This window comes from Sinocyclocheilus anshuiensis, unplaced genomic scaffold (genome assembly GCF_001515605.1).
Source record: "Sinocyclocheilus anshuiensis isolate Anshui unplaced genomic scaffold, SAMN03320099.WGS_v1.1 scaffold6237, whole genome shotgun sequence".
NCBI classification, from domain to species: domain Eukaryota; kingdom Metazoa; phylum Chordata; class Actinopteri; order Cypriniformes; family Cyprinidae; genus Sinocyclocheilus; species Sinocyclocheilus anshuiensis.
Genome location: NW_015544615.1, coordinates 6499 through 26520, shown reverse-complemented (window position 1 = coordinate 26520; position 20022 = coordinate 6499). Strand labels below are relative to the sequence as shown.

The window sequence follows — 20022 nt, the reverse complement described above, 5'->3', positions numbered from 1 at the left end:
TTATATATTATTTTTCAGTTTTTGTTTTCATTGTTTTTAACTAGAATTTATACTTTTATTTTAGTTTTTCTTATGTTTTGGTATGTTTTTCAGAATTGTATATTTTAGTTTTAGAATTTTAGGTCTGCCAAAGTTAATGTATTAACTATTTGTTTATTTTTTATTAATTTGTTTATTTAAAGTAAATAATAAATATGAAAAAAATACAACAATGATTAAATAAATAACAAAATAATAATAATTATTATTATTTTTATTAATTTGTTATTAAATCATTGTTGTATATTTATTTAACATTAACATTTTATTAATGTTATTTTTATTATTACTATTTATCCAAAACTAAAATGCAAAAATGATATAATAAAAACTAGTAATAAAACTACATTTCATTTGTGGCCATTTTTGCATTTTAGTTAGTTTTATGATTTGTTTTTATTTTTTTTATTTCAGTTGTTTTTTTTTTTGTTTTGTTTTTTATCAATAATACAGAATACCAATAATATTTAATTACCAATACTAATAACACTTGATTTCTGTGGCACTAGCAGCACCAAAAAGGATTGTGAAAATAATTTCCCCAAAAACTCTACTTGCCTGCCATTGTTTGGATAAACAGGTAGTCCTGCTGCAGACTCACACCTTTGAGCCAGAGTTGTTGTTCCATTTGTTGCTGTTAGTGATGCAGAAAGCACACATTGTAGCTTCAAAAAGTGACAAAGGTGAATTCATGTTCAGAACAATACTCCTTTTTATCCCAGTCTGGATCGTTCCTAGAATACTCTCCTAACCTGTGCTGTGTTTCAGGTTCTGTCCTCTGAAAGCGCAGTCCCTGCAGAGAGCTGAATCTGCGCTTCATTTCAAGAGCGCTGACACACAGGCATTTCTTGGGCCTATCAGAAATCAAAGGCCTGCAAGCTTTTGTGTGCTGTTTGGCAGAAAAAGCAGAGGCGTTTCATGCACTTAATGGTCACACCCCTGTGGTGCCGTCTTGCCCTGCTGTCCCAGACCGAACGGTCCTGTCGGATGGGTGCAGGAAGAGACTCAAAGTGTTTGACTTTGGGTAGAGAAAGTTAAAAGTGAGGGAAATAGCATGAGAAAGAAATGATGGTCCACGTGTTGGAGGAATTGGAGAAAGGGAGGGAAGCCCAGCAGGAACGGGTCACTGCAGGCCAGGGGTGGAACTAGAGGAAAAGAGGGGAGGGGGTTAGATGGAGCCCAGCAGTAAAGAACAGTGTGTTCTGTTCATTCCAGGGCAAGAACTGTTTGTGCTGTTATCCATCACACAGTGAAGGGAAAGCAATAAGCAAAGAACCGCGTTATTTCAGAGCACAAAATAAGACCTAGTGCTTCAGGAGAGTGTGTGTGTCCTTTGCTGACAGTATGAGCACACCTTGGCTTGTGGTTACGCTTGCCACGTGTGTTGGGATGATTACTTTGGTGTGCGGGTATTAGGGCTGCACGACATAATGAAATTATCGAAATATCGCAAATGTAAATATTGCGATATGCAAATCGCAATGGCATGCGATATCTGAATCGTTTTAATAATAGGCTACTTAAATCAAAGCGTTGCAAAAGGTCAAAGTTTTAGGTCGATGCATATAGCAGAGAATTGCTTGACGTTAAAAAGAGTTATCAAGTGCAATAAGTTGCAGAAAACAACTCTTTGCCGTCTCGCCTTGCTGTCTGACACACACCTGAAGCACGCACACAAGCCGCATCTCGGAAAGGCATGTGATCACTTCAGTTTTCTGTGTGCACTGCCGCCGCACACGTGCAAAGCGCGCGCACACAGAGATGCGTTTCCGACAGCACGCGAACACCGAGTTGATTCATCTTTCGCATCTCCTTATGTTTGAACAGACACATACACACAGAATTATGTCAATAGTACCCGTCTCAACAATCATTCTCGTACACAAAGTCAGTTATGTTTTAAATGAATGTAAACAGCTAAGAAAGAAATCGGATGTGTATCATTATACTGGATCCATTATACTGGATCCGGTCTTAAAGGGACAGCAGCCTATAAATACCTTCTGCTGAATATGTCACTAATGTTAATCAAACAACAAAACACAGCTTTAACAAAGATTAATCTAAATTTAATTCATAAGGTGAACACTATGCAGTGTTATTTTACACTTAATTATTAAAATTCTGTACCTGAATACTACTGTTTATTTTATCTATGTTTGTAATTTGTGTATTTGTTCTTTTTTTATTGACTGTTCGCTTGCTTTTAATCATGTTTGAACTTTCTTAGGCTATAGTTTTTGCTGTAGTATATGAAGAAGTACTTAAAGTGTACTTTAAGTAAAAGCAAAGCAAAGTTACATTGATAAAATAAGTGGCATTAATTCTTTTTTTGTTTGTTTGTTCACATTGATGTTAAAATGACATTTTCTGATTTGTGACATTACTTTTTATGTAATGCTAAAACACTGCTGGTCACTTTTAGAAGTTGTAGTGATACTTTCTTTTCCAAGAAAGAAAATGAAACATATATTGGTCTTATAATTTTCATTTTTAAATATTTTAAAATAGCTTATAATTTTAATTGATTTTACACACTTAAGTCAATATTGTATCGCATATCGAATATCGCATTATTTAACAAGGTATCGCATATCGCATTTTTCTTCAATATCGCACAGCCCTAGCGGGTATGTTTTGAAAGACCTCATGTTTGAAAATGAATTTTTGTGACTTAATTCCTGTTTCTCTACTCGGGAAGTGGATTAAAAATTTTGGTGGCTCATCTTGCACTCAGGGGCGTGTATAAATTGTCGTCCAATCAGATGCTCTCTAGAATGAGAATGTTACATTGTAACAAACAGCAAGTTGAATGGCTGTGACTTAAAACTTTGTTGCAATAGGAAATATGTCAACACAGGAAAGCAAACGGTGTTCAAGCCACATCATGGGGTCTTTAACTGTGTGTGTGTGTGTGTGTGTGTGTGTGTGTGTGTGTGTGTGTTCCTCACAAGCGCTGTATCGTGTTTCCAGAGTGGATGGATTACAATTGTCCACTGTTTGAATAGATGCTCCTTAACTGAAGGATTGTTCCAATATGAGAGATTAATGATAACAGGGGTGGGATGAGATGCACTGGGCTAATTAAATGCCATTAATGCTCGTCACTCGGCGGGTAATTAATCTGGAGAGCTATAAGGTAATGTGCTTCATAGATACAGGCTCCAGAAATCAAAAGTAGTAAACAGGCATTTTGGCTTGATACAGAAAGCTGGTAATCATTAGTGGCCTTCTAGAGATATGAGGTTGAGCTATTTTGCCCTGGACCAGTAAGAAATCAACCCAGAGTGTCCTAGCATCTGCTGTCCTAGAACTGTGAGAGTGAATTTTGCCAGGGCAAACACCATTCAATTTTTCTTATAGGCCTATTAGACAATTGTTAAGATAAATAAATATATATATATTTTTTTTTAAAGTAATAGATTAATATGATGATGTATTTATTTTATATTAATTGCATTCAGAAAAACATTTTTTCAGCATGTTATTAAGATTAAAATGTAATTCCGCATGAATAGTTTCTAAATTTATTTTCGTTCCCATGCTTTGGACAATTTGGGTACTTTTAGGTACTTTTTCCACTCGCTGCAGCTCATGCTGTGGCCTTTTTATGGAAATATTTTTATTTATTTTATTTTTTACAGATTATATTTAATTATATTTATTTATTTTTTATATTAAAAAAATATATCATTTATTGTTTTCAATATATTATTTTATTATTTATTATATTATTTAATTTTTTATTAATTTATGTATATATTTATTTTTTATAATTTATTAAATTAATACATTTCTAAATGATTATATATTATTTTGTTATTTTACATTTAAATGTTAAATTTCTGTACTTGAACACCTACAAATCTAAAAATCTAAAGCATCTTTAATTTGTATCATTGTTCTATTTATTAATTTGTGGTATTGCTTGTAATTTGTTCATTTGTTCTTATTTACTGACTGTTCACTTGTCTTTAATAATGTTTGAACTTTATATTTGTTAGGCTAGTTTTTGCTGTGCTATTGAAATTGGAATGGAGAATTGCAAAATTTAACTGGTATCTAAAATGTTTATGTCATGTAAGCTTATTTATTAGAATACAAGATAACATGGGTCAAAAACAATGATAATAAAATTGGATATTAAATATCTTTTGAGCTTTTTTGGCCTATTTTTCGTGTGCGGATCTGTTGTTTGATTTTGGATTCATCATTTGTATCTACGCACTGCAAAAGCTTTTCTTTGATCTAGATTAGTGTCTGGCACGACGCTGTTTGGCTTTTTTCCTTTAAAAACAATGATAACAAAAAAATTTTTTTCTGTGGCAGGGCCAGTGAATATAATTGGCAGGGCAAGTAAAACATTGAACCACAAGATTTTAGATCTTTTTTTTTTCTTATCTTGAGAAATATACAACCGATTACTCCATATACTCTGGATATTTTAAGGTGAATTTTGTTGGTAGTGGTGGATGTTTTTTTTTTTTTTTTGGTCTTGATCACCTATATATTATGCATTCCTAGTTTTACAAACATGCACAAACCATAAATAGACAAATCCTTCAGTATAGCATTGCAAAGAGGCTGAAATCAGACACGGGTTTAATAAACGCCTCTTTACATGGACAGAGTTGGTGTAATTGTTAATGAAAACGGCTATGCGAGCATGTAAATATTGCTAAGCCTGCTTCAGTCAAGTGGTTATCAAAACACGACAATGGAGGATCTCATTTTGTCGCTGCCGCCTACCTCCCTTTCTCATCCTCCGCTCGATCCTCTCATTATCCCTGTAGGTGAACCTCTCTCTGATCAACTCCGTCACTCCTCTGAGTGACTCTTCCTGCAGCCCCCCTCGTCGCAGCGGCATTCATCCACCTTTCTTTTCAAGCTGTGGGGTGTCTGACCTAAATCTGTAAGGAAGGAGAAGAAAATGGAAGCGTAGAGGGATGTTGAGGGGGTGGAGAGAGAGTTAGGGGGACTGACAGCCACTGATGTTGGTGGCAAATTAGCATGTGTGCTAATCAAGCTTCACCCCCAAGAGTGGAGACAGACGGAGAGGCAGTGGGGTGGGGCGGTGGGTCTTGTTGTCGTTATTAACGTTGTACAATCTAAACGCACACACAAAGAAGCACCCTCTTTGGTCGGAACAAACTGCTTGATGGCTTAAATAATTGAGCGGGGTTGAAGGCGTTATCTTCGCAGAGGGCTCGGATATCTCAAAGCGGTGGCCATGAGAACCTCCGTGTTTCCACATCTCTCTTTTCTTTTTGAAATCAAATCATGCTATAAATAGCCCTCTCCCTCACTCCCTCCCTCCTTCCCCGGTTTCTCCTGTCTCCACAGAGAGTGCGAGGATCCTGCAGTAACACGTAGCGCCCGGGTCATCCACGGTTGCGGCCCGTCGCTCTGTTTTAAAGCTCAAGCTTTGCACCGGCTTTTGTCTCGGGCGCTGCAGTCTCGAGATTCTCTGGACTGCGGTGCAGCAGCCCAAGAGATGCCACATGCTGTCAAATCTCGCTCCTTTGTGTGCGGTGCTGGCTGCTTTTTAAACTGTGATTGGTGGAAAGGTTCCAACTCGAGGAAACGATTGCAAAACCCACTCTATCAAAGCGTGGAGAAAGATGTGCTGGCGCAGTCAGTTGTTGATTAACCCCTCGTGCCTCTAGGCAAAACTGCAGCCATCTGAGAGCCCTCCAAATGAAATTGGTTAAAGCCAATACAGCGGCGTTATGTGTCTGCCTCAGTGAGTCAAAGCAGAGCAGAGCCTTTGTTTTGATTGAGTGCTGTCAGTCTAACGTGTCTTTCTTTCTTTCTTTTTCTTTCGCAGACTGCCTGCTAGGTTGAGGAGATTCGGGGTGTCCCATAGACCCCTAGGTTCCTCCGATGAACCCCATCAACTCCATGAAACCTGCCCTGCCTCCAACGCCACACAGGTCAGTAGCTCCTGTGCGTCAGCTCGGTGCAGCTGCAAGTCAAAATGTGACTCGTGCCCACTGTTTCCTCTCTAACGACATTCTGAACTCTCAAACCCCCCTCACACTGACACCTGCTTCCCTCAGAGCTGCACTCAACAGTCTGAAACCTAGCGCTGATGTTTTGATTGTTGATTTTGCACATTTTAACTACTATTTGGTAATAGCTTCAGGGAAGCAATGTGTTTTTATTGTTTTGCAGCCTTATCTGGATGAGATTAGCCTTGGCGTGCAGTTTAATTGTTGTTTTTTTTTCCTTTTGTGAGTTGTTGTTTGAGCCTTCTTTATCTGTTTAAGGGTCCTAAAGAGTGCTTTATGGTTATTTGGAGAGGAAAACAAGTTATTGATGGTACACTGTAGGTTCTTTAAGTTAAGTACCAGTATATGGATGGTTTTCTAAAGAACCCAAGATTCAAAAGTTCTTTGGAACTTTAATTTAGTTCTGTTTGGAAAATTTATTTTTGAAGGGACACTTAAAATTGACAAATGTCATTTACTCATGTCATTTCAAACATGTGACTGACTATCTTCTGTGGAACAAAAAAGGAAGTTAAGGAAAATGTCAAAGATGATGTTATCCATGAAATGAAAGCGAAGAGCAGCATTAGTAGCACGCAAATAGCTTGTGTGTGTGCATATATATATATGTATATGTGTATAGTTAATAGTTTAAAATATATATATGTTTAGTCAATTTGTTTAAATGCACATTTATTAAAATTATATATTACATAATATTATATTAATATATGTAATATATTACACATATTACATAATATATGAATATATATGATTATCTATTGCATAATTATTATAAAATATATATGCATGAATTTATTTCATATATATAATTTGTATTACACATATTATAATATATGTAGCAATGTTTGAGCAAACTGACCCTTTAAGAGTGGTTAATTCTCCAACCCAGCAAAGAGAAATATAGAACCCAACTGCTTCATGTGCTATTGGTACTTTCAGGTAGAGCTTTCATACTAATTTGGTGCTTTAAATATTTAGTAAATGATGTACTGCAGGCTCCCGTATGTAGGTGTACTTGGCACATTTTCATGAGTTTTACTGATATTTGAGAGGGAATTATGTTGCTTCAGAGGCGATAATGAAACAAACAGTCTGAACATGAAGAAAAAGTGGAAGTTGGCGTTTCGCTCTCACCGCAGTTCACTGAAGATAAATCGCTTGCAGTGGCGCATGCATTGGGCCCCCAAAATGAATCCATGTGCCCACACCTTCTCCTCTCATTTACTGAGCTTTCAATCTGCACGAGTGTTGGTTTTTTTTTTTATTTTGATTGGTTGCTTTGTCTCTCAGCTGCTGATTGGCTGCTGCAGGATTTGGCTTTGAAACCACAGTTTCCTGTTTCAGAGAGCAGGGGTATCTGGTGGTTTTCCTGCAGAAGAACTTTAAGAGAAACCTCTGCCTCCTATGGAATGCCTCTAAGCCGCCAATAGTTCAGTTTGTTTATTTGCCCCGGCAATGCAATGACCAGCCTCAATGAGAGTCTCGCTTTGAGCCTTTGTTGGAACCTCAATATCCTGTGGGCTGCAGGCCAGCAGATACTTTGCTGCAGGTCGAGGTGGAAATGTGTCAAGAAGGGGATCTCGGCTTTCTTCAAGGGCTTTAAAGAGAAGAGTCTTCCATGTGGCAGTGGGGTTGAGGTGTCTTGGGTCAGTTCGGGTGAGAAGCTGTTCAGAGCCAGTTATCACTCGATAAACCCTCGCGGGTTTCATATTCTTGATACTTTCGAGCTGTTGCCGCTTGGATAAGTTTTACCTGGAATGCTCCCATTTGGTGTCCAAGGCTTTTGGCACTCCTGCCAATAAGTAGTGACTCGAGATAATTTACTGGCCATTAAACTGTATTTTAAGTTTTTGTCCATTAAAACATCACAGTATTGCAATTGAATCACTGTTGAACTGTGACAAAAACAAGACAATGTAGAGCTCATTTAGTGAACTCACCTTTTTGTTAATTAGACTATAGGAAGTGTTATTAATGTGCTCAGTACTACTCAGTACTGATGCATTTTTTCCCCTTTATCTACAGTTTGGAGTCTATAAGATTTTTTAAATGATTTTGAAAGTCTCTTTTGCCCATGAAGGCTGCATTTATTTGATCAAAAACACAGTAAACATGGTATTGTTGTGAAATATTTAACTATTTACTATTCTATTATTTTACTATTTTTTTATATTGTAATATATTTAAAATTGTAATTTATTCCTGTGATCAAAGCTGAATTTTCAGCACCATTACTTCAGTGTCACATGATCTTTCAGAAATCATTCTAATAATGCGCTGATTTGCTGCTCAAGGAACAATACGATTATCAATGTTTTTAGTAGAAACTGTGACAAATTTTTTAAGGATTCTTTGATGAATAGACCGTTTAAAAGACCAGCATTTTATAAAAAAAATAGATCTTTAAAAAAATTATGAAATTGTCATGAAAATGTCTTAACTGTCACTTTTGATCAATTTAATGTATCCTTGTTGAATTAAAAGTATAAATTTCTTTCAAAAACAAAAACTGACCCCAAAACTTTTGAACGGTAGTATCTGTTTTGCTTCGGTTTAGGATTTACGACGTCAATAAAAAAGATGCATTTGGCTTCTTGGCTGAACTTCTGATGATAAATTATTTAAGTTGTTTTGAAGATGCATGACAGTCACTCAAGTTTTTTTCCCACCATTTGTATTTTTCCTAAAATATGTTTCACTCATGTCACTTGCACCAGCGAGTGTTAAGAATGTCATTTGAACGTTATGGTTTGACCATGCATTGTCACAGGTCGTAAAACAAGTTACCTGCTAACTCAGCGTTATCTAATATTGTTGTTTTGGGCTCTGTTCCCATCCTTTTTGTTTTAAGTTGGCTTATTGGGCACAGTCCTATCCATTAAGACCCTAAAATGCAGATTTAGGTGCAAGTTTTGATGGGTTACCTGATAGTCTTCCTAATGTTGTTCTGCTGGAGCCGTACATGTGCACCTTTAGCCCTTTTATGGAGGGTAAACTAACCACCATAAATGACATGAATCCGAGACCTTAGTAATCCATTCAATAGATTGCAAAGCTTTAATTCAGGTCTAAAACTTTTACATGCTTTCAAGAGGAATGATGTGCATAACAGTACAACTGATTGAACATTCATCCCTCACAGCCTCGTTGTTATTCAAGTCAAATTAAATATGGCATTGACTCTAACTAAGGTCCATGTTTCCCTGTTCTGATCAGCGTGTGGTGTAGTTTGGCTAATTATGGAAAGATGGCGAGCGATTATTGAGAGCGATCTGGTTTGATCCAGTTACACAGAAAACAGTAGACACTCACACATACACACACACACACACACACACTTACTCTCTCACCCCCCTTTCCCTTGGCATCGTTACTCTTTCCTGTCTCTAAGTGACTGTGGAGTCGCCATGGAAACATTGTGCTGAGTACCTCCAGAGCATGTGGCTGTGGCACGTCTGAAGTCACAGAATGATCCTCTCTCTCTCTCTCTCTCTCTCTCTCTCTCTCTCACACTCTCTCACACTCTCTCACACTCACACTTCACACCATATGCTGATATCATACCAGGACAAAAGGCATAGATGGAATATAATATGGATCTGGCTGTGGATAATGCGAGGCGGATCAGTGAGAAGTGAATTAAGAGCGTTTTATACAGGAAGCACTCAGATGCACTAATAACCCCGGTGTCCGTGTGTTTCTCTCGCCCCGCAGTGACGCCTCTTACCCATATGATCCTGTCCCCTGGCAACAAGGCCCCAATCAGCCTGCCGGCTCCCTCTCTGTGGTGACCACAGTGTGGGGGGTAACCAATCCTTCACCCAGCCAGGTAAGAAGGTCCCTCTGCCGTGATGATGTCACCAGCTTGTTTACCTCAAAGAAAGCACAGCATGTTCCAAGAATGTCCTACTTATGTCTGTTTCTCAAACAAAACATTCTTCTTGTTGTCAGTGAATCAGCAGATCCCATTAACAAACCATTTAGAATCATTCAGAGCAGTTCTTGTTTTATTGAGAAATACTTAAATATAGTAATTAATACATATTAATTACTTAAAAATATATAAACTTAATTATAAAAATTATTTATCAATACATTAATTATTAATTGATTATAATTAAATTATTAATTATTATAATAATTTGTGGTCACTTCCGACTCGAACGGATACCCGTGAAAATTTATCATTTCCAAACCCCCACATACATGCGTACATATATTTAACTGTATCAGTGTGTTTTTTTGTGTGTGTATATTTATATATATATATATATATATATATATATACATACACACACACACACACATAACAGCAAACAAAAAAAATGTAAATTACGTTCATGACTAATCTAAAAACTCTTGTTGTCGGCAGGTTTTTGGCGCTCCCATGGGTCCAGGCGGAAACTCAGCCGGTGGTCACATGATGCCTGGCAACAGCCCGGGCATGAACTCCCCTCAGTTTATGAGCCAGCAGGGCTACCCCGAGCCCAACAAGGGCTTCATGCAGCAGGGCATGTACGGGCGGCCCAGCGGGGGATACCCGGCCGGGCCTGGATATGGGGGCAGGTGAGGAAAGCAAATATTGTCCAGTGTCTTGTGTGGCTATATTTAGACTTTGCTCCTCGTGGGAGTTGCGTGATGTCAGGCAGCCGGACGGACGTCACTGCAGTGGGGGATGTGTGTTCTGTAACGTTCCACCCCTGCGCTGACTCACAGAAACACACACACACACTCATGTCCCTTAAGATCAATTTGCATCGCAATAAATCTTGTGAATCACTGACTCGGAGCAGTTAGCGTCCCCCTTGGCTCGTCAGACCAGCACCTTGCTGCCACGACAACGTGAATAATCAGCGCCACTTACGCCACCTTCTACAAATATGCCGGGTCACTTTATTCAGCAGCGTCTTAATCTTATTTTATGACACAAATGCAATACAGTTCATAACATGTTTGTCTTCTGTCTGTCCTCTTTAGTTACCCAAATAACGGAGGGGGTTCCCTCGGGATGCCGCCCCATGGAGTCCGCCCGCCCACTGACTTCACCCAAGCGGCTGCCGCAGCTGCTGTGGCCGCTGCCGCAGCCACAGCGACGGCCACCGCCACAGCAACTGTCGCCGCGATACAGGAGAAGCAAAACCAGGAGCTGAACTACGGGCCTGTAAGTGACTTGACTTGTTTGTGTTCACGTTATGTACGGTTGACCTTTGTTGCGGTGAACAGTACTGAAGGGAAGGTCACTGGAATAGGTCTCACAATGTTTAAATGTTTTAGTAATGAATCTTGTCCCCTTGTTTAATATCTGTTTTTTCATGCCGTTAATCTGATTGGTGCAAACTCTGCTTCATTTTTTTTTTTTGTGGTAAATGCTTTGCAGTCCACTTCAGCAATTATTATCGTGTGACACACAGTAACCTCTGGTTTCATTGCGTTTAATTCGCCCCCTGCTGGACTAATGTATATAGACGAGCATTGACTCCAAAAACATGGCTTTAATTATTGCAAAAAAAAAAAAAAAAGAAGTATTTTCCCCTCATTTTTCCAGAAGATTTCACATGCCGCCTGTCTGTCCGGGTTTAGACGGCAGACATCATGGCCACACAGGACTTTGATTGTTTACAGTCGTGACCTAGTTGCCGTTTCCCTTTCATGCTCAGGGCCTGACGGCCATAAGTCACGGCAGCAGGCACGTCTCCAGCCATTGTTACCCGATGCTGGTTCTGATGGGTGTGGATCTTTGTGTTGTTTTGCTCTGCAGATGGGTGGTGCTTCCTCTTACAACACCCAGTTCCTGTCGCACTCTGGACCCCGTGGCCCACCCGGCATGGCCCCCTCCGGAATGGTCGGCTCCAGACCTCCTTCCATGGGACCCATGTACCCACAGCAGGGCCAGAGGTTGCCCCAGCATCCCGTCTATCCGGGAGGCCAGCAGGGTCCTCCGCGCCACCAGCAGGGCCTGAAACGCCCCTATAACTCTGACGTGAGTGGAGACTCATGTTCACCAACTTGAGCATTCAGATGTCAGAGTAGACACAGTTTAGAAAATATATATGACATCGACATAAAGGCCATGAGTAGGCCTGTCACGATAACAACTTTTTGTTGTGCGATATATTGCCCCATAAATAATTGCGATAAGCGATATTATTGTCGTTTTAAAGACCATTTTATGCCACTGAATATATAATCAAAATGTAACAGCATAATAATGCGAGAAGGCCTACACACTTCCAAATGACAACAAACTTTTAATTTTTAAGAATATTTAGATCATGGAAATTAAGTATCAAAATATTGGATACCTTAAAAAACTTGAATAAATAGTAAATAAACATTTTCTAACAAAAAATGCAAAGTAACAAGTACAAAAACAAGAAAACTGCACAAAGAACTTGTATGGAGATTTTTCCATCTACAGATTTTTTCCTGACCTTCTTTTCTCTGTAAATTAAGGGTGCACACTATTGCTGAAAAACACAATCACTACTTAGCAGTCAGATGTCCGTATGCACAAAGGCACAGATCCCTAAACAAGGCCATATCTGCAGATGAAACTTTTTTTTGTAGAAGCATTTTTTTAATTTGAACTAGCACCTCATGACTACACCACGTTATGTACGAGAAGCTGCAAAGACACTGGCGCAAGTGGAATGTACAAAACATGGTGACATTATTTTTAAGCAAATATAATGTCCGATATATTGCGTCACCAAAAATGATTGAGGTCATGTACATACATATATTGCGCGATAAGTCGATATATTGATTATTGCGACAGGCCTAGCCATGAGGTTCTAAGATATAAATGTATCATTCACAGATAATGCCATAATGCATTATGATGAGCTTAGGAAAAGTCATCTGTGATGTTGCATGTCATTTATTCCATACCATAAAGTTCTGGTTAAAAATACCTCATTATGATTAAATTACTTTTATTGTATAATATAGTTTAATATTATATAATAAACTGCTGATGAAGAAAATTACATGACAGGAACAGAAAACAGAAGAGTGAAATATACTATGGGGTTTTCACATCACGTCATTAGGTTAGCATCATAACTAAAGCTATATTCTACCAAAACTAATTGTGCGTCAGGACTTTCAAGGGTTTTGGCAGGGGTTTGTGAGTTGCTTCATTAGTAGTGTGTTCTAAATCGGTCACTTATGAAGTTGTATTTCAGTTAGGATGCTGCCTAGTTCACTAGATTTTGGATTTTGGTTATGGTATTTATTAATATTTTGGATTGGCTTTTATTTTTATATTTTTGGTTTGCATTTTAATTTTAGTTTAGGTTTCAATATATTTATGTGCGTTGTCAATGTGACTTTTGCTTTTTCAGTTTTAGTACTTCAACTTAAACATATTTCATTTCAGTTAGTTGCCAAAGCAGCATTTTACATTTTTGTTCAAGTTTTTCATCTTATTTTATTTTAATTAACAAAAAATATGTCTAATAGTTTTAGTTTTAGTTAAGAATAACACTGCATTAGTGTGGTTCCTCATTATGGTGGCAGACATGTTGAGATCACGTAACTAGTTGAGTATATTTAGATTTTGGAACAGCTAAAAAAAAGAATAAAATGGATTTTTGTTACGGTTACAAACTAGAAGTTGACTCCTCAAAACAACTGTCGTTAACATAAAAATGATTTAGACAAAAAAATATGAGCATAGTGCTGACAATTTGGTTCTGTTCTGGAATGACTGTTGCTCTTTTCTTGCAGGGATTTCCGGGTCAGCAGTACGGTCCCGGGATGGGAGGCGGGGGCCCGTACCCAGGACAGCCCATGCAGTACCACGGCCCAGGGCCACAGCGGTCCGCTCCTTCCCCGTCTTACCCAACCCACCGAATGCCCCTCCAGCAACCCAATATGGGCCAGTATCCTGCAGGACCAGGAAACCCCAACCAGTACTACAAGGTACAAAGATCATCGCTATTATTGCTCATACTTACATTTAGGATTTGGAAAAATCCCTGAGTATTAAACTTTGGCATGCTGCGGATGTGTGACACCTCAAATCAAGCTGCTTGTAAAGACTTGAGCCATCCTAGTAACCAAATTTAGGTACTTTCTAAAACTTGCAGTCATATTTTATTTATAGTCATATTTTTCAGTTTGAAAGCTGTCAGAAAGCTTTCACTTGCAAATTGCGACACACTGCAAGCAGCATCACATTTCCCAAAGAACAGGTTCCTTTTCTCCGTATTAGTGAGAAACAAGCTGCTGTTTTTAGAGAAACACACCAGCATTTGATACTGACAAATACAGCAGTGAACTTTAAAGAGGCAACTAGTCGTGAAAAGATTTTTTGGAAGTACCAGTGAAACACGTACCAACCTGGGTTCCTTAATTTCCGTGCTGGGTTTGGAATTACAGTGGTAGATTATAACTATTGTCATATCACTGTAGTGTGCACTAAACGAGTGCATGCTTAGGCTCTGTTCCAAAACCTAGTGAACTGCCTACATAGTCAGGTCCAATTTTTAAATGTATGATGTTAGATACCTTCTTTTTGCTAATTTCTAAAGTATGTATCTCTGTGGAGGAATCAATCCCAGAATGCACTGCGCCGAGCTCCCTATGATTATGCTTAACCAAGGTTGACTTGCTCTGTTTTAAGCCTGATTTTGAAAGATTTGTGTTTGTTTAGCAAGCGGACCAGTTTAACGGACAGGGCAACAGCCACAACAGTCTGTCCTCAGGAGTGACGGGAGCCGGGTACAACACCTTCAACCAGGCTGCCGTCAATGGGGTTGGTGTCCTCTCTCGCATGCATGTGTGTTTGGTGAAACGTGAGTCGGTTGGAGCTGCCTGTTAATATTTCACCATTTCGTGTGAGTGCCTCGATCTGACTTGACCGGGGTCCAAACTCCACTCAGCTGAATGTGTTTTTGCACAGTATCGATTATGAAAATCTGACTGTAAAGATAATCTGGCCACAGATTATAATGCCTGCACACACGTCTTGTCTTTCACAGCCCGGACGTGCGATGCCAGGATACCCCAGCTCTCCTCTCCCAGGAAACCCCACTCCTCCCATGACCCCTGGCAGTTCGATGCCCCCATATATGTCCCCCGGCCAAGATGTCAAGTCGCCCTTCCTCCATGACGTCAAGCCCAACATTAACTCTCTGCAACTCCCTACAGGTAACACTCGGCACTGCAGCCAAGACAACACCCCCTCTTATCTCTGGAATGTGTTTATAATTCTCTTTGATATAAATGGAAATAAAAATGTTTTGCTGTCACATAAAATGCTTATCACATAGAAAAAAGTTTTTTTCCTCTTTAACCCCTGAAGAAATTAACAAAATTTCTGACAGATATTTTAAATTGACATGAAATCAAATTCAACCATTTTACTGGCTTTATTGTGAATGGTTTATCTGCATACGTTGTTCCAGAGAAAACAAAATGTTTGTCTTCAGAATATTTTATCAAAATATAGTAATTTGCTCAACAATTTTAACCAGATCATATAAAGACCACTAATCCAATAGATTCCTGATGGATTCAAAGTTGCGTGTACTTGTTTTTATCAAATGCTCTGTTTTACTGAGAAATTGGTTAAAAAATTGGTTAAAATAATGCTCACTCACATAAGATGAAAACTTCATATGAAGTCATATAAAGCTGCTTTTTTCACATAAAGGTACTGTTTTATTAGTATTATTTACATAACACTATAGTATTTATCAATATTTTAATTAGCTTTTATTTTTATATATATATATTTTTTCATTTTAGTTTAAGTAATCTTGATAAGCACTTCTGTCATTTCTATTTAGCTTTAATTTCTTTTCATTTCAGTTTTATTTTTAGTCATTTTAGTACTACTTCATTTTAGTTTAGTCAACTTAAACTCAAAAATTAGACATGTTGCCTTGGCGTCAAAAAGTTTTTCAGCTAATATTTGTATTTTATTTTATTTCAGCTTTCACTTTCAGTTTTAGGTAATAATAACAACACTGCATAGTTACAAGCTAAACTGAAACTTGAAACTGAAACCGGAACACACCGATAAGTGTCAACAAAAAATCTAGTATGGCTGCTAAAACAACTTTGTGCATATTTGATATTTATAAGATGCCTTTGTTTCTTGCCATATGAGATATGAATGAAAGCCGTGTGGCACCTCAGTAACTGAAACTCTGCTCTACTGTCTGCAGGAAACCCCAGTGATGACCTGCGTCTGACCTTCCCTGTACGGGACGGGGTGGTGTTGGAGCCTTTTAGATTGGAGCACAACCTGGCTGTCAGCAACCACGTCTTCCAGCTGCGAGACTCCGTGTATAAGACCCTTATGATTAGGTAGGACATTTTCATCCCTTCCAGCATCTCAGGGACTATTTGTGTTTGTGAATGTGCCAGTGTTGTCATGTTTAACATGTAATCTTATCTATCATGGGTTTTACAGGCCTGACCTGGAGCTGCAGTTTAAGTGCTATCACCACGAAGACCGGCAGATGAACACCAACTGGCCGGCGTCGGTACAGGTGAGCGTCAACGCCACGCCTCTCACCATCGAGCGTGGGGACAACAAGACTTCCCACAAACCCCTTTACCTGAAGCAAGTGTGCCAGCCGGGACGCAACACCATCCAAATAACGGTCACGGCCTGCTGCTGTGTAAGTACAGAGACTCGCATCGCACATTTACAAACAGCCTGACTAATATGAGTTTTATGTGGGCCAGCGTTCATTTCCTTTTTTTTTTTTTTCCTCGCAGTCTCATCTTTTCGTGCTGCAGCTGGTTCACAGGCCGTCTGTGCGCTCCGTGCTTCAGGGTCTGATGAAGAAGAGGCTCCTGCCAGCGGAGCACTGTGTCACTAAGAGTGAGTGAACACTTTTGCATACACTTTTTAAAAAAGAAATTAATACTTTTATTTACCAATGATGCATTAAATAGATCAAAAGTGATAGCAAAGACATAATTGCACTTATTCATCAAGGAATCCTGAGAAATGTATCATGGTTTCCAACAAATTATTAAGCACAACTGTTTTCAGCATTAATAAAAATCAGAAATGTTTCTTGAGCAGCAAATCAGCATATTAGAATGATCTCTCAAGGATCATGTGACGCTGAAGACTGGAGTAATGATGCTGAAAATTCAGCTTTGATCACAGGAATAAATTACATTTTTATATAAAGTCACATAGAACACAGTTATTTTAAATTGTGATAATAATTCACAGTTTTTACTGTATTTTTGATCAGATAAAAGCAGGAAAACTCAGAAACCATGACAATTATTTTCTCCTCCACAGTTAAGAGGAACTTCAGTAGCGGTACCATCCCAGGAACTCCCGGCCTTAACGGCGAGGATGGTGTGGAACAGACGGCCATCAAGGTGTCGCTCAAGTGTCCGATCACCTTCCGACGCATCCAGCTTCCTGCCAGGGGCCACGACTGCAGACATATACAGGTGATGAGGCCTGCTAGCATACGTTTGAATCACATAACATTTTAAAGTAAATTTCTGTGGTAAATAACATCGTTGTTGGTCCACAGTGCTTTGACCTGGAATCATACCTGCAGCTCAACTGTGAGAGAGGAACTTGGCGTTGTCCTGTGTGCAAGTAAGAATCATCTTCTCATTTTACCTTTCATCTCCATGGCATTTTTGTTGTTTTAATACTAAGAAAATTATTTGGGATGCACAGTATATCCATACCATTGTGGTAATCTGCCGATATTATTTCGGGAAAATTCTCTTAAACTTAGTAAAAACACTAATAATTTAATAACAGTGCTAAATGTAGTCTATAACAAATCTCAGAATGAATATGCATTTTTCATACTATATTTTATAATGTTATGATGCCTAAATTCACTTTTAAATTCTAATATTTACATGAATGACTTCAGTTTATAATGTTTTGTGTCATTTATCTAGACAAAATACTATATAATTTAAAATTTAATATTAATATATATTATTGTTAATAATCTAATATTTTAATATAAAATTTTGTTTTTATTAATGTTAGTTTTTTTATTAATATTATAACAAATACTAATATTAATGATTCAAATATTACTAATATTAATATTACTACTAAAAAAATAAATAATTCATATTAAAATTAGAATAACACACATTTATTTATATTATATTTTTTATTCATTTTTATTTGGCCAAAAAATTGAAATAATTATTGGCTTATCTTATTTGCCTGAATAATATATTGTATAAAAGTGCATTCCTAATAAAAATGTGTTTTGTATGGTATATATCTGACGTATTTGTATAATTTTACAAACTTCTCTGTTCCTTGCAGTAAAACAGCCCTTCTGGAGGGGCTAGAAGTGGACCAGTACATGTTGGGCATTCTGATCTACATCCAGAAGTAAGTTTTTATATAATCTCAGCATCTAAACTGTGATTGCAGAGATCCTAAATGATACTATTTTTAGCTGTAAACTGCATGTCCATGGAATGTTCCCTGACCATGTGACGCATATTGCACACAAAAATGGTAAGAGCTGGGTGAAATAGACATATTCAGTATGATTGGCTGGCATCTACCCAATTTCCCAGAGTAAGAGTGCACATTTTTTTTGTTTATAAGTTCCCAGGCTGTTAATAAGCATTTCCAAGCAAGAACTGATTGCTTACCAAATTTTGTGAAGTTCATGGCATTAGTATCACCAGTATTGTCCAGTTTGGGTTCATAAAAAGTGGTCAGTTGCTGTATGTGAGGGTCAAACATACTCTTTCTGTCTAGGTTTAAGGTTCTTGGCCACTATAAGATGCAGAGTGTTCTGTATTTTAGTTCTTAAACTCTTTTTCCTTGTGTTTAGTTCTGACTATGAGGAGATCACCATTGATCCGGTGTGCAGCTGGAAGCCAGTCCCGGTGAAACCAGACCTACATATTAAAGAGGACCCAGACGGCCCTGCCCTGAAACGCTGTCGCACCTTGAGCCCTAGTCATATGATCTTACCCAACGTCATGGAGATGATTGCAGCTTTAGGGCCGGCCTCCTCACCCTACCAGTCTATGCCACAAGGTGGCAGCAGCAGCACGCCTGATTATCCCAGCCAAGGTATGCGTCACATCCAACTGTAAAGGCCTCATAGTGACCACAAAAGTATCTATATGAATAAATTTTGTAGTCATAATTTTTTGGACGAAATGCGTTTTGACCTCCATTTGATTTATTGTTGCGTGTCTTTCAGGTGGCTCAGGATACTCTAACCAACCAGGCTTCTCAGATTTCCCCAATGCCCCTGGCACACCGACCCTGGGGGAGTTTTCTTCCGGGCCGCCCCCTCTCTCCTACCAGTCTGACCTGCCGAGTGGCCTCCTTACCCCTGAAAAACCTGTGGGACACCCGATGTCAGGACAGGTGGGTTTTCCTATCATTCATAAATTTCACCACAAGGAATTGATAGAGTATCTATCATGACGAAATTTATACATCCTATAGGCTACTGTCTTGTCCTTCAAAATGTGTGTACCTGTCATTGGATCGCAATCAGATTAGTGGCGTTTGCATATCTAGTCTCAGTATGGCTGCCGCAGTGGATGGATAGACCAAAATGCGAACTAGCGATCTGAAACAATGGCCTCAGCACCCGAAGGGGTAGGGATAAGGTGACCAGACGTCCAGTTTTTCCCGGGAGTCACAATTCGTCGTTGATTAACTTAAAGTTAGTGAAGGCGGGATAAGCGGAATCGTGCTGATAGAAGTGCTCTCTCTCACGCACGCTCCACTTCTTCAGTTCTCATATACAGCGCGCGATCAGTTCTCGGTGCTCAAATACACACACAGCAGTCCATCTATCTACAGTCTTATCGTGTAGAGCATCTCACGTAAATACAGTCGGTTATGGATTAAGTGAATGTACACAGGTGGGTGAAAACTGAACGTGTGTCAGTATTACATGCATGCCTTCGGTCTTAAAGGGACAGCATTCCTAATTAAGTACCTATCCGTGTCATTAATGTGAAT

General features: G+C 38.7%; 1 protein-coding gene across 3 annotated transcripts in view; it reads left to right on the top strand.

Annotated features, from left to right (window-relative positions):
* Nucleotides 1–5790: 5790 nt before the first annotated feature.
* Nucleotides 5791–20022, top strand: part of LOC107698211 (zinc finger MIZ domain-containing protein 2-like) — an 18443-nt gene continuing 4211 nt past the window's right edge. The window contains exons 1-16 of one of the 3 annotated variants that reach the window (XM_016499170.1): nt 5791–5972; nt 9768–9882; nt 10426–10619; nt 11031–11214; nt 11812–12033; nt 13785–13979; nt 14716–14814; nt 15041–15209; nt 16232–16373; nt 16480–16690; nt 16791–16896; nt 17332–17489; nt 17576–17643; nt 18346–18414; nt 18869–19113; nt 19247–19416. In XM_016499170.1, the coding sequence (XP_016354656.1) occupies nt 5923–5972; nt 9768–9882; nt 10426–10619; nt 11031–11214; nt 11812–12033; nt 13785–13979; nt 14716–14814; nt 15041–15209; nt 16232–16373; nt 16480–16690; nt 16791–16896; nt 17332–17489; nt 17576–17643; nt 18346–18414; nt 18869–19113; nt 19247–19416 (2397 nt within the window). In that variant the 5' untranslated portion in view covers nt 5791–5922. Of the gene's footprint in view, nt 5973–9767; nt 9883–10425; nt 10620–11030; nt 11215–11811; nt 12034–13784; nt 13980–14712; nt 14815–15040; nt 15210–16231; nt 16374–16479; nt 16691–16790; nt 16897–17331; nt 17490–17575; nt 17644–18345; nt 18415–18868; nt 19114–19246; nt 19417–20022 lie in introns of all 3 variants that reach the window. The other 2 variants (XM_016499169.1, XM_016499171.1) reach the window with 2 other exon arrangements.